Source organism: Hevea brasiliensis, chromosome 6, assembly GCF_030052815.1.
Source record: "Hevea brasiliensis isolate MT/VB/25A 57/8 chromosome 6, ASM3005281v1, whole genome shotgun sequence".
Classification (NCBI taxonomy): Eukaryota; Viridiplantae; Streptophyta; class Magnoliopsida; order Malpighiales; family Euphorbiaceae; genus Hevea; species Hevea brasiliensis.
In genome coordinates, this window is record NC_079498.1 from 102,531,873 (window position 1) to 102,554,565 (window position 22,693).

Consider the following 22,693-nt stretch of genomic DNA (forward strand, 5'->3'; position numbering starts at 1 on the left):
TTGGTCTGATTCAAATGTGGAACAGGCACTTAAGGAGCTTAGAGCCAAGGCGGCACAGAAAGGATCTTTCGGAGGTTCTGGGCTCAAGAAGAGCGGAAAGAAATGAGGGTTTTCAAACCAATATCAGAATAGAATATATGACTCATGGCTTGTGATTACGGATTATATTATGAATCTATTATATCTTTTCTTTAGTGTTGGTTTGTGACATCCTTTGCAACATGATGGTTTACTTTCATGCTAAATGCCACAGAACCTTGAGTCAATCTCAGTATGTTAAACTTAATAAATTTCTTGTGCTCTTTTACTGTGTCTTTTAGTTAGAGACATCATTAGAGATTTTATTTAAGGTTGTCTCTATTTTAGGTGCTTTCATGCATTTATCCGAATGAAATGAAAATTCTAGATACCATAAATAATGATTAATGATTTGGAAGCACTTCCAAGATTTATTGCTTTAGAAGCTTAAATAACGAAGAAACGGATTTATTCTTTCTTTTTTTTGGGATAGGTTTGTAGTCGAGTTGTATGGGTAGTGTGGAGAAAGTAATTACTGACTACTAGTTAAAGATCATCTGGGCTTTGGCAGTTGCAACATTCAAGTGAATGTTTTTCATAAGGGAAATTTATAGTTTGATCTCTAAGTTTTGCCTATATTACATTTTAGTATTTAGGTTTTTGAAAATTAATTATTTAGTCCATGATTTAATGAGGGAAATTTATAATTTGGTTCTTAATTTTGCCTATATTATATTATAATTTTTGAATTTTGAAAAATTAATTATTTAGTCTTTATATTTTATTATATTTTAATTAAATTTTTAAAAATTTATTATTTAATCTTTATATTTTACATTTAGTTCTTATAATTTTAATATATAATAATTGAATCTTTTTATTAATAATAAAATTATTATAAAAATTAAAATTGTAGGATTAAATTATTTTATACAGAGTTAAATAATTTATTTTTTAAAATTTAAAAAGTAAAATATAATAGAGTGTGAAATTTAAGGATTAAATACTTAATTTTTTTAAAATTTAGAGATAAAAGTGTAGTATTAAATAAATTTCAGATACTATTGTAAATTTTCCTTTTGAGAATGAAAGCTCATATATTCTCGATGAATTAAGGTGGAACATCTTTAATAACAGGATGCTGGATTTCGATGAGAAGTCCTCTAGCGAAATAATATATGAGTATCATTGAAGGAATTGTTCAACCATTGATGCTTCAGTGTCATTTTGAACTTGGAATAAGTGACAACAATAATATAATGGAATTTCTTGACCATTAGCCCCCAAGATTTGAATAATTTTGAGAACTTGATGATTACATCAACGTGGGACACTTCCAAAGGATTAGTGATGGCGGGCAAAAAGTACTTGTGTCCGCACCCAATCCAGAACTCCCAAAGGCATTAGCAATGGTAGGTAGCCGACGCAGCCTGCGTCGCTGCCGAACAAAATCAAACGTGTAAATTGCATCTTTTTTATACCAAATCCAAACTTTTTTCCCCTTTCCTGCCATTAGCAAATCTCTGAGCAGACTTGGCTATATCTACACACTTCCATGATCCATGGTAATTCCATAAAGATCTACCATTAATTGAATGTTCCTTCATACATTCATATTCTCCAGAATATATTCTTATTTTTCATAATACTTATTTTGCATGGAGCCGCCCAATCTAAAAGGTTTCGTAAGCTCCTACAGGTCCTATCTTCAATTTAATTAATAATAAGAACTAGAGAAACTTTCACCCATATTAGACAAGAATTAACTCCTTTTGAAAATCTAAATTATGATAAGATTATGATTACTTGAGGATTCATCACTTATCTTGTAGTATTAGGATAATCCTCCAAATTTGAGTCAAAAAGGAAATTGAATCTAAATATTTTGGGCACATGCTTCTTCCATAAATTTACAAAGACCTTGTCCCGAGCATTTGGCTTTTTTTGGTGCTAAACAGTAGGCTCAGAGGCCAGAGCACTCAACAGCTTTACATCACTGTTAGTCCACGTGTCGTTCATCCATTGACTACATAGAAATTTGGCCGTTTCCTCTTCCTACTTCTGTCCCAACAAAGCTGGTGGCCTTTGTTTCGTTCCTTTCTTGCAAGAAAGAAACAGAGCAACCTAAAAAACGTGGTGTCTGTTCTCTTCAGGTTCTAGGGTTGCTCATCTTTATTTCTCTCCGCTTTCTCTTTCTTCCGTTCAAGATTAATTTCTTGAATTCTAATTCTTTTAAATTTTTTCTTATTTTTTCCTTTGCAAGAAATGAGGTGGATGTATTGAGAAGAGAAAGCGAAAACGTTTAGAAAGACTTTTTCTTTTTTTTTTATAGCAATAGCTAGATTACCCTTTCCAGACTTGAAAAGAAAGAGTGCATATAAAGGAAATTTTGTGAGAGGTTTCTCTTTTTGGTTTTTTCTAAAGAAAGTATATCTATGCAAATTAATTGGGCAGCTATACATTGATATTCAGAAAGAGTGGACGGTGGAAAGGAGAGTTTTCAAAGCTGTAAATACGTGTAAGCAAAGAAGATTATACGTATTAGTTGATTGATTTGTTATATGTTTTTGGTGTGCAATAAAGAAAAAGAAAGAATTGGGTTTGTGTCGAAACAAAGATAAGTTTCGAGATTTTGAGCTGTTCCAGATAATGAGAGCGAGGCCATAATGGATTTTTGGCCAGAGTTTCTTGCTACAAGTTGGGGCAGAGAATTTGTCGCTGGAGGTTTTGGTGGCATTGCAGGTATAATTTCTGGATATCCACTTGATACTTTGCGTATCCGGCAACAACAGAACTCCAATTCTGGCTCGGCCTTGAGCATCCTCCGCCGCGTTATCTCCGCGGAAGGGCCTGGTGCACTTTACAGAGGGATGGGTGCACCCCTGGCATCAGTCACCTTTCAGGTAATAGCTCTACCTTAAATTGTTTCATTAGTTTTTCTATTTTGAAAGTTTTCTAGGAAAGTTCCATGGAAGATTAAAATCTTATCATGATTATGTAGAGTTTTGTTTCAATTTGGGTTCTGTGTTTTCTTAACCTGGATATCGAAATTGATGTTAGGTATGTTAGTGGAAAAATCTCGGAAGGAATGAACTTTGTGGGAATTAAAATATAGTATTAATATTTGACGATTATTGATGTTGCTTTTGGTGGATGGATAGGGACTCATTTTAAATTTCTAAGAAATGTCTCTATCCTGAAATTTGGCTGGTAATTCGAGCCCTGCTTATCTGATAAAATACAGATAGCTTACTATACTAATATGTAGCCTTGGCCACTGTGGGCCTGTTGTCCACCAAGTGTATATACTTTGTGCCTTTTGCTTTCCACCATAATAAAAAAACCTTTCCTCCCTGTGGATAAAAGTTATGCACACTCCAAGAATCATTACGAGTTGTAAATATCATGCAAGAATGGATTATAACGTATCACCCACCTAGCTAACATAAACTAGCTGAATTCAGAACTTTTGTTTGAAAACTGTTTACATGGAATTTTTACTATGAGCAAGTAATAAGATATTGAGTTATTGCAATTTCTCCTTGCAAGTAATCAGTATGGCCAAGTTGATAACATTTTTGCTTGCTGCAGAATGCCATGGTTTTCCAAATCTACGCTATCCTTTCTCGAGCATTTGACTCGTCTGTTTCGGTTAATGACCCTCCTTCCTACAAAGGTGTGGCTTTAGGAGGAGTTGGCACAGGAGCTTTACAGAGTTTGATGCTTACTCCTGTAGAACTGGTAAAGATCCGCCTTCAATTGCAGGACAAAAGTCATGCAAAACTCCATCACATAGACTGTCACAAAGGTCCTATAAGTGTTGCCAGGAGCATACTCAGGACTGAAGGTTTAAAAGGAATTTATCGAGGCTTTTCCATCACTGTCCTTAGAGATGCGCCTTCTCACGGCTTCTACTTCTGGACATACGAGTACATGAGAGAGCAGCTTCATCCTGGCTGCAGAAAGAACGGCCAAGAACGCTTAAGAACAATGCTTATTGCTGGAGGACTAGCAGGAGTTGCAAGTTGGGTCTGCTGCTATCCATTAGATGTTATAAAAACCAGACTGCAAGCTCAAACACCATCTTCCCCACAAAAATATAATGGCATTCTGGATTGTCTCAGCAGAAGTGTTAAAAAGGAAGGCTACGGCGTGCTCTGGCGTGGCTTGGGAACTGCTGTTGCAAGGGCTTTTGTTGTGAATGGGGCAATATTTTCTGCTTATGAGATCGCACTTAGGTGTTTATTCAACAATGGAAGCGTTCAAACAGAGAACACGATCTAGGGGAAATTTATCTCTCCTAATTTGAAAGAACAGTCCAAGAATTGCATATTGCACGCAATCCTTTTTCAACACTGCTGAATGATCTAAGCAACTAGGAGGCTGGAGCCCTCCTCTTTTTGCACTCATGGTGTAAGGTTCTTTATAAGCGCCTGATTAAATCTCTCCATAAGAAAGTTAATATACAGTTTTCATTTTGCCTCATAACTCTGTTTGGAGACAGAAACATAGTAATGAATGATTTTGCTCCTAAATGGGACTTCAAATCTCTCTCTGTTTGTGTGTTTGTTTAGACAAGAATTGAATGTGAATGTGTGTTTGTTATATAGCATGAGATATCAAATATTGAACAGGCATTTAATTTTATTATTTTTGTAACAGCATTCAATTGGTTGATAGAATCCATTTACAATTGATATTTAATATGACATATTGAGAATTCTTCTAACATCAAAGAAATGAACTGAAATGCAAATAAAAGACCAGAGGGACACATCAGATTACCAGATCAATTTTCAACGCTATAATCATCCTCTGCGATGGTATCATCCAACCCATAGCTACATTCTGCCAATATACTGGGATTATTGTAGTGCTTAACAGCCTGAACAATTGCACGAATTCGCTTATATGGATTTGAACTGTATAAAATGTCTGGTCTATATGGGTTTGAACTGTAAAAAAAGTCTGATATGTATGCTTCTGATCGAAAAATTTCCAATCTAACAAGCACGCCATCACATCCCAGTTGCATCATGAGTGCTGCATCAGCAGGAGTCTTGATGCCTCCTGATGCAATTTGCATTGCTGGAAGCTTACCCATGCGCTTAATTTCCGCTGCAAGATCATAAGACGCCATCACCTTCTTTGTAAATGAGAAAACCTCATCTTCGTTGGTGTTCGTTAAGTTTCTTGTCTCTTTCATCATTGACCTAACATTCCTAACCGTCTCAGCAATGTCATTAAACCCAGGCAAGTTCCACCTAGATACTTCTCCCTGGATCCAAAGTATGACTGCACCTTCCGTTATCCTTGCCAATGCATCATTGAAATTGCTGCACCCACAAGCAAATGGTATTCGAAAATTATGCTTATTAATGTAGTTTTCATTGTCAGCATTACCCAGAAGTTCGCTCTCATCAATGTAGTCAACTCCAACTGCTTCCAGAATCTGGGCTTCAACAAAATGTCCTATACGGACTCTTGCCATCACCGGAATTGAGACTGCTTGCTTGATTTGACAAGCATGAGATAGATCACGCGTGCGAAATCTACCAGGGTAAATAACAATACAGGAAGCTCCAGCTTCCTCTGCTATTTTTGCTTGTTCTGCATTGGTGACCTCCACAATGACCCCACCTTGAAGCGTTTTCGCCAATCCCAACTTAATGGGTGGGCTGTTCTCTTTGCTCTCACTATCAGCAAAGCTGTCAAAAACTGGTACTATAGCGTCAGCCATTAATGTAGTTCTGTGAATCAAGAAGCACAAAAAAGACAAGTGAAGAAGAGAAAAATGAGTTTGGGATGTTCAACTCTGTCTTTTTTAATCCACTGAAGTCAAGAATATGTAGTCCATGGGAAAAGAATGCAGATAGGAAGCAAAAAGGTGTTGCTTGATGGATTTAACAAACTTCGGATAAGATCCAAGGCGGATTCAATCTATGACCAATCAAAATTTAAAAAGATGTATTCTATATGTTAAAGTTATATTATGTTTGGATGGGAAGAAAGAAAGTAATAGAAAGAAAATAAGGAAAAAAATATAATGATTAGGAAAGAAAATAACCTTCTCGTTTTATGTTTGGATTAGGAGGGAAAATACTAAGAGGAAAGTTACTTCTTAAACAATAAAATTATAATACTAACCCTAAATGTTCAAAAAAAACTTAAAAAATATAGGAGTATTTTTATAATTTCAAACATTTTTCTCTCACTCTCTCCCCGATTTGGAGAGAAAATGGAGTGAAATCTAACTCTTACTTTCTTTTCAAAATTTTCTTTCCTCCTTATTTTTCATCTTTAACTGAACATAAGTGAGTGGAAACTAAGATTATTTTCTTCTCAAATTTTCCTTCCACCCTTATATTCCGTCAATCCAAACACAACATTAGGAGAGTAGAGGAGGGAAGAGAAAGGAAGGTATCCTTCAGTAAAGTTCAGAAGTCTAGGAAGGTATCCTAATCCTTTGGTGAATTTCAGAAGCCTAGGAAGACAGACGTAGAAAGTTATTTTCTTTTTGAAGATAAGAATATTACATAGCTTTCTCTTTTTGTGTTTGCAAAAAACAAAACAAAGTAGTTCTCCAGGGGGCGTAAATTTTCAGGACCTCTTGTCCTCTAAAATGAGATGTTCTCGAAATTGCTGAAGTATTACCTTCTTGGAAACATAACAGGATCTTCAGGGAATTACTGGAATAGAAGCCACTAAATGCAATCGACGAACACTGAAGCAATCACATCACATCATATACGTTCTTATTCATCGCCAAATTGACTCTACTCAATGAATCTGTTCAGGAACATCAAAATTCAATATGTAAACAAAATCTAACGGCAACCAATCAATTATTAGTTAATCCTGCCACTGCATTACAGAAGCACAAAAGCATTTAGATTTTGCTGTTCTGGAAAACCGAAATAATTGCTGAGTTTTTCATTATGTGATAAGCATGCTAAACGTTATCATCTGAATGCATCATTAGGATCCTTTGAGGAGCAATCTCCCATATCTATTAAAAATTTAAAAACAAGGCTCAACAGTAATTGGAAAAACCAATTTATTCTATTTCATATCTGTATTTCCAGACAATTAAATGCAGCATAGAACATACTTAGGTATTAGTATTAAAATTAACACCACAACAAGAAAGACCAACTCTCTATGATCCGCAACTGAATAAAAGAAAGATATACTACTTGTTTTAGAAATTAGAACTACTTCCCTAATCCCTGCCAAAGTGTTGGATCCTGTCTTCACTGGGATTAATTTCCTGGATTGAATCCTCCAATCCACAACTACTCTCGACCAGCACATGAGGATCATTATAATGCCTAACAGCCTGCACTATAGCCCTGACTCGCTTATTCGGTTCCGCAGAATAAAAAACCTCATTCCCTGCAAAAATTCCATCACAACCCAATTGCATCATTAGTGCTGCATCTGCAGGAGTCACAATCCCTCCAGCAGCAAACTGCGCCACAGGCAGCCTTCCCATTTGCTTAGTCTGTGCAACAAGATCACAAGGTGCAGCTTTCTTTTTAGCAAATGCAAACACCTCATCTTCATCCATGTTGTTCAAAACCCTTACCTCTTTCATCACATTTCTCAAATTCCTCACTTTCTCAGCAATGTTGCCATGGCCTAATACCTCCCCTTGAGTCCTTATCATCGCCGCACCTTCCCTCACTCTCCTCAGCGCTTCCCCCAGATTTTGACACCTGCAAATGAATGGGCACCTGAAATTATGCTTGTTAATGAAGTTGTCTTCATCTTCTGTAGCAAGAATCTCACTCTCATCGACACAATCAACACCAATAGCTTCCAGTATCTGGGCCTCAACAAAATGGCCAACACGCGCCGGCGCGATTATAGGGATGGAAACTGGGCGTTTGATGTCCTTGATAAGAGATGGGTCAGGCATTCGCCTAATTCCTTGACGCGTTGGTTCTGCTACCATGATAGAACAAGCACCAGCGTCTTCTGCTATCTTTGCTTGTTGTAGATTAGTGACTTCAAGAATCGCCCCGCCCCGAAGCATCTGAGCTAAACCTACCTTGATGGAAAATGGGTTCTTCTTGGCATCTGTAATGGCGCTGCCATTGTAGACAGTCATAGCACTGTCCTCTTCCATTTGTGAAAACGCCTGAAAGAAGCAAAGAAACGGAAGCAGTAGAGATGGAATACAATTTGATGTTGAACTGGTCGGCTTTGGGCGTGTGGTTTCTTGTTTTCTATATTGCAAGGGAGATTAAAGAGACTCCATTGACATTGAGGAGAGATGGCAATTCGAGAAGATACCCAAGATAGGTGCAGTCGGTGGGCAATGGAAACTGTGGAAAATTCAGTTCCATTCTTTCAAAAATTTTAAGGTAATTGCTCCAATTGACATAGCCCATTTCCTGGTGACTTAACCCTCTTAATTTAATAGAAAACAATGATAAAAAAAATTGAAATATAATTTTATTAATAAATAATTATTGTTTGTCTATTATTATTGATTCTCTTTCTCTTCAATTCAATACTTTCCTTTATTTATATTCATGGATGATCCAACTTCCAAATGCCATGGATAAGAAGAAAGAGACGTGAAAACAAAAAATGGAGCAGGCTAAGCTTGGAAGATGGTGGATTTGCAAATGGCATGGACAAAAGATTCCAAGGCTTATTAAAACAAAAACCAAAGCCCAAACCTATTCTAGGTCTGGCTTTAGATGTATTGGACTTTTGATTTGCTTTATATATTCGGTTAAACCCAAGGCCCTTCTAATCTTTATATTAATTTTTGAGATTTTTTTTTTATACAATTGATTTGATTATGATTCAAACTTCAGCCTTTACAGTATTGAAGACCACTTTAATACAACCAAATTAAAAGTTGGTATCTCTAGTTTTCTGTTGAAATCATAAATTATATATGTAAAATGTAATTAAAATAAAAAAAAAATAGTTCAACTAACTAAGATGTTAATAGACAATTGTTTGTTTGCGTAAGGGCTATGCACAGGACTCTAAATGAAATAAACTATTTGTGAGTTACTCGAGATTTAATTTGATAAAAGTTGGATTTATTTAAAAAATGAATTCAGCTCGAGTTCAAATTTAAGCTCATTTAATTAATAAATCTAGTTTAAATTTAGTAATATTTGACTCATTAAAACTCGTAAACTGACTTATTTATAAATATACGAACTGACTCGTTTATAAAAAAATTTATATTGATTTTTGTATTTTATAAATATTTATTATTTTATTTATAAATATTTTTAAAATAATATAATATTTAAAATTATGATATAATTGATATATAAAATGTATTTATTAAATATAATTATTTGTAATTTAAAATTAATTTTTTATAAAAATAAAAATTTTTTTTATATAATAGCTAATTAAAATTATGTAATTTAAATTTTATAATAATAAATTTAAAATTCACTTTATAAATGGGCAACTTGCAATTTAATTTAATAAAATGACTCAATTCTCTAAATAAGTCAAATTTTAGTTTATAGGTAATCGATTTAAATTTAATTTGCAATTGCTATAGTAAACAAAAATTAAATAGGAGCGCCGATTAGGCACTAGTAGGACCCACGTGTCCATTGTTCCGACCTGATTTCTAACGAAGTGACGGGATCTTCATTCGTGATCTATATTTTACCAGTTCTCAATTTTAAACTCAAGCGTACGATCTCATCTGTGGGCCTCACCACATAGGAGTTTTAATAACCTCATATGTGCGCACGTGTCAACTCCTGAGTATATCCCTCCAATCTACGAAATTCAAATCAACACAATGAGATGCGCTTGGAAACGGGACACTATACGCAAATATAATTAAAAAATGAATGGGACCCGACCATGTGGGACGGTGGGTGATGGTAAAATTGAAAAAAATAAAAAAAGGGGACCCACACAGCTTCGCCGAAAATTGGGACTTGAATATGTACAGTTGACGCACGTGCCATGCCTGTCCTCTCTCCCCGTCTTGAAAAATGGAAGGTAGCTTGTATTTTTATTTCATCATTTCAAAGACAAATGCAGCCCCTGCTCCTTCGTCTTCACTCCATTTATTTCTTTGTCTTTCTTCTTGTCTCTTTTGAATCTCCAATCTTTAAGAGGAAATTTTATATTATATGAAATTATTTATACAAATTTAATTAATGAAATTGTAACTATTGATAAACTATATAATAAAAAATATATATTTCTCATGATATTACTTAAAAAAAGCTTAATGGTGTCTTTATTTTTATTTGCATTCCATTATGCCCTTATCGACAACGATTTAGAGAATACTCCTGCTATGCACTAGGTCCACCCCAGAATTGTAAACAGTGAATCCCTAAGGTTTCGGTTTAAATTTCAATTTTGGTTTGATTTAGATTTAAATTTAATAGTTCATAGTTTTTTTTTTCAATTTTTAATTTTTTTAAATAAAAAAAGATGATTCAGCTAGAATTGTGCGATCCAATTTATTTACGAGTAAAAAACAGTTTGACTAATTTCAATTTTAGTTCCAATTTTAGTTCCGATTATAAACCGACTCTTAGTCTGGTCTACTATATACAATGATGATAGTTTTAATTATAAACAAGTTAGACTCGATTATATGAATCATTTTTCATTAAATATAAAAAATCATATTATGAGAAATGACTAAATTTTATGTGTAATTATACTTCTTTTGTCATGGCTTAGAATAAATTATGTTTTGCCAAAGACTTATCGATTCAATTCTAGTTTAAACCATCCTGAAACTAGAACCGTAAATATTATTATTCAAGTTTAGGTTCCAATTTAATCTAAGTCCAAATCGAATGGCACATAATTTTTTTCAAATATTTTTTAAAAGAAAAAAGAGATGGTTTAGTTTAGAACCATTCGATTTGATTCTAATTCGATTTTAGTCCAATTCATTTATAGTTAACGTCAAAAACTGATTTCATCAGCTTTGATCCAAATTAAACTAAATCTAGCTAAACTCACATCAGCAGAGTCAAAAAATCATCTTGCAATGTGAACAAAAAAATTATAAGCTCAAAAAATCTTACTACTGCCACCATTGCTAAATTAAGCCCTCACTTCTTCAAAAAGATCCAAGGTGAAAGGCGCCATAGAGCCATGGTAATTATCTTGAGAAGAAGAAGCAACAAACAATGAAGGAGACAATACCTCAATTTGGAAGATGAAATTCATCAAAACCTCTATTAGATCAATTAGAAATTGACCAAAAAAAAAATCCCTTCTTCTCTTACCCTCTGTTTGGGAGAGAGTTTTTTAAGGTTAAAGGAAGTTTTACAAGGTTTAAAAACTCTCTACTCATGTTTGGGAGAAGTGAAGGTTTTATAAGGTACAGTTTTTGAAGGTTTTTAAAAACCTCCAAAAACCCCAATTATTTAACCCACCAATTTAGTGGGTTAAGAAGGTAAAGTTATTTAATACTTTTTTTATTTTAACTGTTCTTCCTATTTTATCCTTACTTATTTATTGTAATTTTAAAAATATCTAAAAGTGTATAACCTAATAATTAATAAGTTTACACAGTCGTCTTTTTCTTCCCAAGTCACATAATCTTCTACCATCACAGACATCTTGTTCTACCAAGTACAAAAACTCTTCTTTTAATATTTTTTTTTAACTTTCGTCATCTCTAATTTATTATGTTTTTTGTCTTCTTGCATAAAGTTACTGCATAAACTATGGTTTTGCAAATGACTATTTTTTATCTGTCCTTCTTTTTTGTCTTCTTTCATAAAGTGATTGCAAATAATTTTTTTTTCCAATTATTAATTCATAATCTGATTGAATTCTTTGTGTTTATTTATGAAAACTTAACTTTCAAGTGAACCAATAGGAAGTCCCATTTTTTCATATTATTGGGCAACATATATATACATATATCAAATAAGTCTTAACTATTATGGACATATTATATATCAAATATTCAATAATATTTAATTGAATCCATGTAATCAGCCTTCCCACTATAGGCACCTTCCTCGTTAGGCTTCCACATCTTATTTCTTAAACAAAGCATTGCTACTTCATGTTCGTCACTAGTAATCAAACCAAATATACATATTACATGGATTCTAGTTAGTATTTTATTGAATATTATGGACATAATTCATAATTTTTTTTCTCAAATATTTCTTTTTTTTATTCTGCAATTTAATATTTTTACATTAATATTACAGTACACAGTTTTTAGAGTTTAAGATTTTAATAAATATTTATTTTATTTTAAAATATTAGAGTTTAAGTTTTTCAAAATATATGTATTATTTATTTTTTAAAATAGATATACATTGTACAAACTAAAACATTTTTGCATGTACAAAAAATAATAATAAACAAAACAGTTTTTTAAACACAAGTAATAAAAAACTGAAAATATTTTTTCAGTTTTTAAAAAATAAAAAATGAAAAACCAACAACGATACCAAACACATCTTTAGTTTATTTTATAATTACTTTTACTTTTAGAATTTGCATCATTTGTAGATTAACTTTTTTTTTCTATGCATTAATATTTTCAATTATTTATAATTTATATAAATTTTTATTATAGATGGGAAGTCAAAACATTGAAGATAATGTTTATATTAAATTGATTCGATTGTACCATAAATCAGTTGCGCATGCTATTGGGCTCATTGTGTATTGATATGAGATACAAAGGCGACACAATGCGAGACAATCATACTATAAGATTGGAAGGAGAAAAAAGAAGAGTATATCTAATAACACAAATTAGCACAGATGATCAAACCCGTAGTATAATAAGAATGGGTCCTAAAGCTTTTGTGGATTTGTGTGACATATTAGTTAGAGATGACAGTCTTAGGCCAACATTACGTGTTTCTATTGAAGAACAAGTTGCAAAAACATTATACTTATTGGGACATAATGTTTCCAATCGTGTACTTGATTTCTTTTTTTGTCGATCTAGAGAGACTATTAGCTGTCATTTTCACAACGTCACAAGAGCTATATTAGAGTTAGAGGAGAAATTTCTCAAACAACCTGATAGATCACAAATTTCACTAGAAATATTCAACAGTAATAGGCTCTTCCCATTCTTCAAGGTGAATACAATTTCTTAATCATATTTAGTTATCAATTTACTAACATGATACTGATAGAAATTTGGATGTAGGATTGTGTACGAGCAATTGATGGAATACATATCTGAGTGAAAGTTACTCGTAAAGAAGCTCCTAAATATCGTGGGAGGAAAGATTATCTAACACAAAATGTGTTAGCCACATGTACATTTGATTTGAAATTCAACTATGTGTTGCCCAATTGGGAAGGAACAACATCTGATTCGAGAATTATGAGAAATGCACTAACTAGAGAGTACCCCATAAAAATTTCACAAGGTAGTATTTGTTACAAATTTAATATAGGTTTCATATACTATGTCAATTTTAATGATAATGGGTTTTTTATTAGGAAAATACTATCTTGTTGATACTGGGTTCATGTTGAGGAGTGGACTTATTACACCTTATAGAGGAGAGCATTATCACTTGAAAGAGTATTCAATAAATCCACCACAAAATGCACATGAATTATTTAATCTTCGGCATGCATATTTAAGGAATGCAATAGAAAGGGCATTTAGTGTACTGAAGAAGCGATTCCCCATCATAACAAGTTCAACAGAGCCACATTATGGTGTTGATACACAAAAAGAAATTATTTTGGCTCGTTATATTTTGCATAATTATTTGATTGGTGTAAATTCAGATATGGATATACTTGTTGAGGTTGATGATGAACTTAATAACCATAGTAGCCCACAAGAGCATTGTTGTCACACCAATAGAGATGATAATGAAGATGCAATTAGAGGAGAATTGCTAAGAGATTCCATAGCAAATAATATATGGGCAGAATACATTTGATGTTGAGAAATATTTTAATTATGGTTTCTATTTGTATGGTTTAATGTTTAGACATGACCTTTTTTGATACTTTAATTAGTTTGCTTATTGGTTTTGTTGTCTTTTTCTATACAATATTAACATATGTCAATTGATATTTTGCCTCTTTAAATATTATGTATTTTTCTTATGCAATGTTTTCATATTTTAATAATTAATTGCTTATTAAATTAATTAATGATAGTTTGGTTATTTTTATATAGTTATAAGGATGCCAAAAGGTAAAAAGAATGTGCGTGAAAATGATGGAGATAGTCAATACAATTGGATATTGCGAATGGATGATGCTATTATTGATGCATACTTGCATCAACATATTTTGGGAAATAGAGTTAATGGAACCTTTACTACACATGCATTGAATAATATTATGAAAGAAATGAAAGACAAATTTTCTGACAAACCATTAGATAAAGAAAAAAAATCCAAAATCGCTTGAAAAATATAAAAAGGTCATTTCAAATATGTTATGATGTTTTTAAGAATGGGTTGAGCGACTTTGCTTGGGATCTAGTTAATGAAAAGTGGAATGCTGAACCTGAAGTATGGGAAAAGTTGATCGAGATATGTTTTCTTAAGGTTTTTTTTGGTGATATTTTTATTTATGTAGTTCCACGTTAAAAATTTATCTTAATTATTTCAAGGTTAAACCTGATGCTGCTGAATGGAAGAACAAGTCTATTCAAAATTATGAAAAGTTAGTGCAATTTATATGGTCAAGATAGGGCTACAGTGAAACTGCATCAAAAATAAGGCGAAGGAAAACAAGCAATAGGGGAGAACAATATGGTGCATTTCAATCAATAGATACCATAGATAGCATTGATTTCATGGTATCTCAACAAGAAATAAATTTAGAAAATGTAGAAAATTGTAATGATGATGTTGAAATTTTGACATCTCCTGAAGCAACTATGAGATCTCGAGCTCATTTTGAGGTTGCAAATTCCTATATATATAAGAAGGCTAAGAATAAACCTGTTGATGATACAACAATGCTAATCAAGGAAGGACTTGATAAAATGTCAGAAACTATTATGAATTCAGCTTCTGAATTCATAACATTTAGTCAGCTTCCAATACCGAAAAGTGATGTGTGGAGTCTTTTAGTTGATTTGAGAGTTGAATAAAATCGCATATCTACTTATTTATCTTTTTCTTATTTAAAAGCCTGGAATGTTAAGAGTTTTACTTGGATGTCTTTGGGAAAATTGCAAAGACTTGTTGATGGACATGATTGGTGGTAATGCACTATGAAATTAGTTAAGTTGAGAGTTGAATAAATGCAATGAAATGCAATTAGGTAATTTTTTTTTTTGTTTTGTGGACATTTTGTAACCAGGATAATATGTTTACATTATATTAATATTTTTATTTATGAGTGTCATTTACTTTAGTTAATGAATTTTATATAATATTATTATTTATGAAATTTTACATCGTAAAATATTTTATGTAATAGTTCAGAATTTTTTGACCAGAAAAGTTACATAAATCATTATATTCAGGTGGCTTAAACACTTGTAATTCGGTTGTAGTTCTGAAAATAAAAATGTACAAGCCTATTGATTTATTTTGACTTTTTTTAAAGATTAATTTTACAAAATCATATGTAAAATATGTTCTTATTTTTATTCAAAAAGTCTACAAAAATTGGCACACCCCATGATACAAGGATATTAATTAAATCCATTTATTAGATATTAATTTATCTTGATGGCTTTGATATTAATTAATTCATACATTATAATAAAATACTAATTTTATTTAATAAATTTTAAATTTAATAACAAAAATATTTTTATTATTAACATATAAAAACCTTCATTTACTTTACCTCTTAATCAAACATAATAAATTATTAAATCATACTTTACTTTACCATCCTCTCAAATAATAAAAAATTATAAAATTTAAAAAATTTCGAAAAATCTTACTTTAAAAAGTCTTATTTAACTTTACTTCATCCTAAACAGAGGGCTAATCTTGTCTTTTTACGTGGAATTCCATATAGGTTTATTATCGTCAATCGATGGCGAGAAGCAGATTTAACCAAAAGATTTTAAAGACAATGGGATGAGGAGGGAGAGAGAATTTGTTATTAACTCTCATTTTGAAACAAGAATATCAAGTTTGAATAAATCTCTCACTACTGCCATTTTGCCTCCTAAAAAAACAGAGGGCGAGCAGTTCTTATTATTATTATGAAATTTAATATATTTTTATTAAATATAATTATTAAAATGACTTTTATAATGAATTTAATAACCATAGTAAAATGGTTGTTTTCTACTAATTTCTCACTTGCTATGAGAGAGAGAGAGAGAGAGAGAGAGAGAGAAGAGGGGGTGGGGGGGGGGGGGGCTCATTCTGATTTGAATTTAGAAAGAGAGATACTTTATAGAGGAGAGAGGGGGAAAGGGACAAGCATCGAAGTAAGAGAGGAGAGAAGCTCTGATTAGAGCATTTATCTGCTTTTAGTGAGACATAAGCGAGGCTTCGACATTGCTTCATTTTTATATACTCTCTAAATATATATTCATTGATCGATACATAAAGAATTCATTTACTGATTGGGTTTGATTTGGCTTTAAAAGGACGCCTACACACAGAGATTAAGGAAATATGAGCGGAATGGGAAGGCAGGGACAGAGATCTGGAGCTACAGCGGTGCATCACCAGAGACAGTACTCTGATAATTTCTTAGACTCTTCTTCTAATGGTAGATGGCTTCAATCTGCTGGTCTTCAACACCTTCAAAATTCCTCTTCTTCTTCCATCCCTCCTCTTCAGGTTTTAATTCTGTAATCTTATTGTACCTTTTTGAAATTTTAAAATTTTAATTTGTTTAGTTTTTATGGGGATTTAAATGGGTTTTTTAAAAAACTATATTTGAGAAAAGGGTTTTAGATGGAGCGAAAATTACAGATCTGAATATTTGGAAAATTTAACTGTTTCCTATTGTTTGGTTTTCAGGAATGTGGAAGTAAAATAAATAAATAATCTGTTGAATCTGCTTGTGATCGTTTGTTGAATTTGTTCAATTTTTGCAATGAAATTTGATTTCGGATTATCCCAAAATCTACTGGGACGGCAGCTCATTTGACGAATTTGATAGATCTGAGGCTAATGTTTTTCAGCTGTTTGGTTGTGCTGTTTTGTGATTGATACTTTAAACAGGACTATAATTTCTATGGTGGTGGAGGAGGAGGAGGAGGGCAGGGGATGAGAATGTACCGCAATGCCCAGAGGAGTTTTAACGGATCAAATGAGTTTTATGTAGAGCCCACAACGCCTCCTGTCAGTTCACGGTCATCTAGCCAGAGGAAGAATGGCGAAGCCTCTCCAAGTGAGTTCAGTCCTGGGCTTTTAGATCTGCATTCCTTCGACACTGAGCTGCTTCCTGAGGTAGGTCTCTTGTTATTATATATACATATATTGATGTGTACTCTGTTTTTCAGCTAAAAATTGAAGTTCTTTTTTTTTCTTTGATTTACTTTTAGCATCGGGAACATGTGTAGTTACACCTGGAACAGATTTGAACTTGGAATCGCAAAAGAATTTTAAATTGTTAAGTTCAAGAATCATATTATAGCTTTTTTTGCTCCTTAGATTTATTTATACATGCCATTGTAAATTTGAGAATTTATATTGAAATCAAGTGATATGCATTTGCTGCTCATTTTATTATTACTACTTTGTGGTTAGATGCCAGTTCCTGGACTGTATGATAGTTCCTCTCTGTTTCATCCTGTTCGGGGGAGAAGCTTTGATGACTCTGAACCTTATATTTCAACCAACAAGCAGACTGGCAGAGCTCCTGTTTTACCAGATAACAATCTCCTTAAGAGCTTTGCTGCAGACAAAGAGAAAGGCAGTTCTGTTGCGAAGATCAAAGTTGTGGTATATTCTCTCAATTTATTTTGTATGCCACCGTATCTGATTTTCACTTACTGGTTACCTTTCCATTCTTTGCCCTACATAAATACAATGTGCACCATCTGGAAGGTTAAATGGGAATCATTGATAGCTGTGGACCTTGATAATTGCTCCTGATTCACATTTTTAGAGTTACTTTCTCAGCAGAAGCATTAAAATGTTTCTTCTCTGGGCATTGTCTGACCTACTTGGAAGATAAATGTTCGAGTACTAATTTTTGTTATTCACCAGTAATGCTTTTCAATGCAGGTGCGCAAGAGACCATTGAATAAAAAAGAGCTGGCTAAAAATGAAGAAGATATAATAGAAACACATTCCAATTCTGTAACAGTTCATGAGACCAAGCTCAAGGTATGTGTCAATGGTGATTTCACCCTCTTTAGCTCAAGATTATAACATGATGAAGAAGTCAAATAAAAAGTAAATAGATCAAAACCATTTCAGTCAATCTTGGATCTAAGTTTCCCCAAATTTCTTCCCTCTGGTAATCTTGAAGGAAATGTGAATGAAAAAGCCAGGACAAAGTCTGTCAAACTTAAGACATAAATGGGATTTCATGAATGAAGATTTGCTATGATGTGAAGTTTTGATACATAAGCAACCAGAAAGGGATATTCAAATGTTGTCATGATAAACATGCATCTAATTATTAACTTAGACTCTTTCTATAAGAACCATTGTTTATTGTCTTGCTTGGCTTATTATAGGCTGACTCATATTTGATATGATAATAGTCCATCTGGAGGCTGTTTCTAATAATTTTAGATATCAATATTCTGCAGGTTGATCTAACAGAATATGTTGAGAAACATGAATTTGTCTTTGATGCAGTGCTGAATGAGGAAGTCTCAAATGATGAGGTAAGTATAATGATGGAGAAATTAAGAAGATTGAAGAATAACTCTTCAAAATGCAAGTCTTTTCTTAGCATATGTTGATTGCTAATTATTTTGTTTAGGTATATCGTGAGACAGTGGAGCCCATAGTTCCAATAATTTTTCAGCGCACAAAAGCAACTTGCTTTGCATATGGGCAAACAGGTGAATTGTTATGCCTGAAATACTGGATAGATATTATTCTTGGTTTTGCACAATGATCATTTGAGGATTATTTCTTTGGGAAATTGTATTTATATTATTTACTTAATTTTCTTAAGTCACTAAATCATGCTGAATTATATTCCATAGTCATGTGTGATTTGTCAGTAAGATAAAAAAAGTTTTGTACCTTATTTTGAATCACTAGAAAACCCACTTTCAACCCCCCGACCATTTTGAGTTTTGTCCATTGAATCCCTATTCTTTAATTGCGTGTTCTTTTCCAAGTCAAGTATATTGAATTGCTTATTTAATGGTATAAAATAAGAAGTGAGATTATTACTTGAAAATCAGTTTTGTATTGACTCTGTCATGTCTCATCAGGAAGTGGAAAAACCTATACTATGAAACCATTACCTCTCAAGGCTTCACGGGATATTTTGAGGTTGATGCATCACACTTATAGGAATCAAGGGTTTCAGCTATTTGTGAGTTTCTTCGAAATATATGGAGGAAAACTATTTGATCTTCTCAGTGATCGGAAGTAAGGGGCATAGTCTTTCATTGTCTGGTCTGGTCATGTAGCTTTCACTTAGGCTCTGAATTGGCTTAATTTGAATTTCTGCTTCTGCAGAAAACTTTGCATGAGAGAGGATGGCAAGCAGCAAGTCTGCATTGTTGGTTTGCAAGAGTACAAAGTATCAGATGTAGAGACAATTGGGGACCTAATTGAGAAAGGAAATGCTACTAGAAGTACTGGCACGACAGGTGCAAATGAGGAATCCTCTCGTTCACATGCTATACTTCAACTTGCTATCAAGAGGTCAGTTGATGGCAGCGAGTCAAAGCCTCCACGTCTGGTGGGCAAGCTCTCCTTTATAGACCTTGCTGGAAGTGAACGTGGTGCAGATACCACAGATAATGATAAACAGACAAGGTAGAATGTACGTCTTTATCTTTTCGTGTTTCTCAGAATACCACAGGCAAAACCTCTGAGGAAAATTAAAATTTCTGTTCCACACAATGGTGGTCACAAGGGAAGAGTTATACACAGGCACATGCACTTGCGGATGTAATGCATGTGGATCAGAACTTGTTATAGTGTGTTAAACTGCATATATTAAGATCTTCACTTAGCTTCAACTTAGCGCTAGAAATTGATATTTCAGAGATCACTGGATTGGATGGTTGGCAAATAAAAGAAGAAACATTTTACCATTAATGGCAGATTTGAAGCAAACTTGGATTGTGAAGCACCATAAATACTGGACTTGTCTCACGACAACTCTGCAGCAACAAATTGCCATGATTGACAACTTAATTTGGATAAAAATATTAAGAGAACTATATTGCAATGAGATATTGAATATAGATGTAGTTTACTGCCCTTTAAATTGTCTTATTTTGTCGACTTTATTTTACATGAACCACTTAATTATCTTTTGCTAATCACTGGGTCATTCACAGTGGAACAGAGGGTGTTTTAACTACACTGATATTTAACAATTGCAGCTGAACGCTGTATCCTAGTTCTTGTCTTTTCCGATCATAACATCAGCTGGTGATTTTCTTTATGATGGAAAATTATCTTTGTGTATTAGTTTGTTTGATTTGGTTATTTCTTATAAATGATGCAGAATGGAAGGTGCAGAGATCAACAAGAGTTTACTTGCATTGAAGGAATGCATAAGGGCTCTTGACAATGACAAGAGTCATATTCCTTTCAGAGGCAGTAAATTGACTGAGGTTCTGAGGGATTCTTTCGTTGGCAATTCCCGCACTGTCATGGTATCCTGCATTTCGCCAAGCTCAGGATCATGTGAACATACCCTCAACACCTTAAGATATGCAGACAGGTGAATGAAAATGATCTGAACTATAAAAAGTATGTTGCACTGATTTTAATTTATCGTGATGTGATGCCTGAATTCATTTCTTTGAAAATTATATTCCAGAGTGAAGAGTCTTTCAAAAGGAAATGCTCCAAAGAAGGACATATTATCTTCAACCTTAAAGGAATCGACCACTGTGCCCTTATCCTCAGTTTTACCTGCTACATCTACCTTTGAGGATGACACTGATGCATGGGCTGAACAAGACGAAAGAGATGATTTTGATGCATCTGAAGACTCCTATGAACAAGAGAAACCAATATGGAAGGAGAATGGGAAAGTGGAATCATACAATCTATCAACTTCAGAGGATAAAATATGGAAACCCAATGGTCAGACAAAATGGAAGGATCTGTCAAAATCGGATCTTAAGAACTCACATTCAGATGATGATTTAAATGCTTTGCTACAGGTAATTTAGAAAATAATGAATGTGTATGGAGTTCTATTGGATATAAAAAAACCTAAGATGGCACATGAAAACTCTTGTTTCGTATTCTCAGGAAGAGGAGGATCTCATAAATGCTCATAGAAAACAGGTGGAGGAGACCATGAACATTGTTAGAGAGGTATATGATGTGGCCAAATCACTCAAATTTTATTATTGTAGTTGTACCTGAGCCTCAAGTCCATATTCTTTTATTTTCACTCGTAGCACATATTCTCCATGGTCCTTGGGTCCTTTATTTCTGGTGAATAAGTTGGATGGGATGGAGATTGGTTATTGCTTATGATGTGCTGATCAAAATAAGTTCAGCATGCCACAAGATGTGAATTCTAATGGATTCTCTATTGTGAAAATTGGCAAAGCTGTAATTGTTTGGGAAAACCTGACATGACACATTTTGTTGGCAAACCAACTTCACTGAGTTTTTGGATCTGCTGTTTCCATTCATTTTGAGGATTTTTGTGTTAGAAGAAAATCTGTATGAATATTTATGAACGTCTATTGTCATTTTCAGGAGATGAACCTACTGGTTGAAGCAGACCAACCAGGGAATCAGCTCGATGATTATATTACTAGATTGAATGCCATTCTTTCTCAGAAGGCTGCAGGAATACTCCAATTACAAAATCGTTTGGCGCATTTTCAGAAGCTTTTGAAGGAGCATAATGTTTTAGTATCTTCTTCTGGGTACTAATCTCTTTGAAGTATTGTTGAATGCCATGATGAATAGCTCTATCTTTTATAGTCGGTTGCAAGATTGTCGGCCTGGAAGTGAGATTTGGGTATATGCATTTTGTGTGATTGCTGGATGAGTTACTGGCCATTGTGTATCTCTTGTATTCTTTATTTGGTTTGAGGGATCGGAGATTGATTTAAGGTCCCATCTCTCGTTTCATATCATACTACCGGCTTAATCGTCTTTAAATTTGCTTAACTAGTTACAGGCAAGCATTGGATTACATGCCATTTGGCGAGCTCATGTAAAGCTATGATGCACAACAATTTGATTCATTAATGGAATACTTGTTTACTATGTTTTATTTGTTTTCTGCTGCTCGAGACAAAGTTTCCAAGATCGTTGGATCATGAACTATTTCGGCCTTCTCTTGTGGAAAAAAGTAAAAAGAATATGGGTGCTCTAACTAAAAATGGCAAAGAATTGAATATTTTTGAAAATCTAATTAGATGATATATAATCAGTGGAGTTGTTTAATTTTAAAAAATAATATTTTTTTTGAGTATTTATATAAATAACTAATTAAATATAGAATATATTTAATTATAATATTGATAAATTTTATATATTATATTTTAAATAAATAAAAATTTAAATATTTTATAAAATTATAACATTTTAAAATAAAAAAAATTAAATAAATTATTAATTAAAAAATATAAATTTGA

The 22,693-nt window shown here is 33.1% G+C and overlaps 4 protein-coding genes across 5 annotated transcripts; 2 read left to right on the forward strand and 2 right to left on the reverse strand.

The window, feature by feature from the left end:
- The first annotated feature begins 1,909 nt into the window (after positions 1 to 1,909).
- Positions 1,910 to 4,567, forward strand: LOC110645680 (mitochondrial arginine transporter BAC2). The gene is made up of 2 exons (XM_058148925.1): positions 1,910 to 2,921; positions 3,610 to 4,567. Exons 1-2 carry the CDS (start codon positions 2,685 to 2,687, stop codon positions 4,300 to 4,302), a joined length of 930 nt encoding a protein of 309 aa, XP_058004908.1. The 5' UTR covers positions 1,910 to 2,684; the 3' UTR covers positions 4,303 to 4,567.
- Positions 4,568 to 4,642: 75 nt separating this feature from the next.
- Positions 4,643 to 6,911, reverse strand: LOC110645679 (pyridoxal 5'-phosphate synthase-like subunit PDX1.2). 2 transcript variants are annotated; one of them, XM_058148924.1, is made up of 2 exons: positions 6,673 to 6,911; positions 4,643 to 5,726 (listed from the first exon to the last, which is right to left on the reverse strand). In XM_058148924.1, exons 1-2 carry the CDS (start codon positions 6,684 to 6,686, stop codon positions 4,808 to 4,810), a joined length of 933 nt encoding a protein of 310 aa, XP_058004907.1. In that variant the 5' UTR covers positions 6,687 to 6,911; the 3' UTR covers positions 4,643 to 4,807. The 2 variants fall into 2 exon arrangements, with proteins under 2 accessions (XP_058004907.1, XP_058004906.1); XM_058148923.1 differs by having other exon boundaries at positions 4,643 to 5,768.
- A 150-nt stretch (positions 6,912 to 7,061) lies between these two features.
- LOC110645675 (pyridoxal 5'-phosphate synthase-like subunit PDX1.2) lies at positions 7,062 to 8,387 on the reverse strand. Its single transcript, XM_058148926.1, has one exon. The coding sequence runs from the start codon at positions 8,147 to 8,149 to the stop codon at positions 7,241 to 7,243; it is 909 nt and encodes a 302-aa protein (XP_058004909.1). The 5' UTR covers positions 8,150 to 8,387; the 3' UTR covers positions 7,062 to 7,240.
- Positions 8,388 to 16,327: 7,940 nt separating this feature from the next.
- LOC110645682 (kinesin-like protein KIN-13B) lies at positions 16,328 to 22,322 on the forward strand. The gene is made up of 12 exons (XM_021798907.2): positions 16,328 to 16,766; positions 17,154 to 17,381; positions 17,682 to 17,876; positions 18,162 to 18,263; positions 18,695 to 18,772; positions 18,871 to 18,952; positions 19,334 to 19,493; positions 19,584 to 19,886; positions 20,587 to 20,805; positions 20,905 to 21,253; positions 21,345 to 21,410; positions 21,804 to 22,322. The coding sequence occupies exons 1-12, from the start codon at positions 16,599 to 16,601 to the stop codon at positions 21,981 to 21,983; spliced, it is 2,130 nt and encodes a 709-aa protein (XP_021654599.2). The 5' UTR covers positions 16,328 to 16,598; the 3' UTR covers positions 21,984 to 22,322.
- The last annotated feature ends 371 nt before the right edge of the window (positions 22,323 to 22,693 follow it).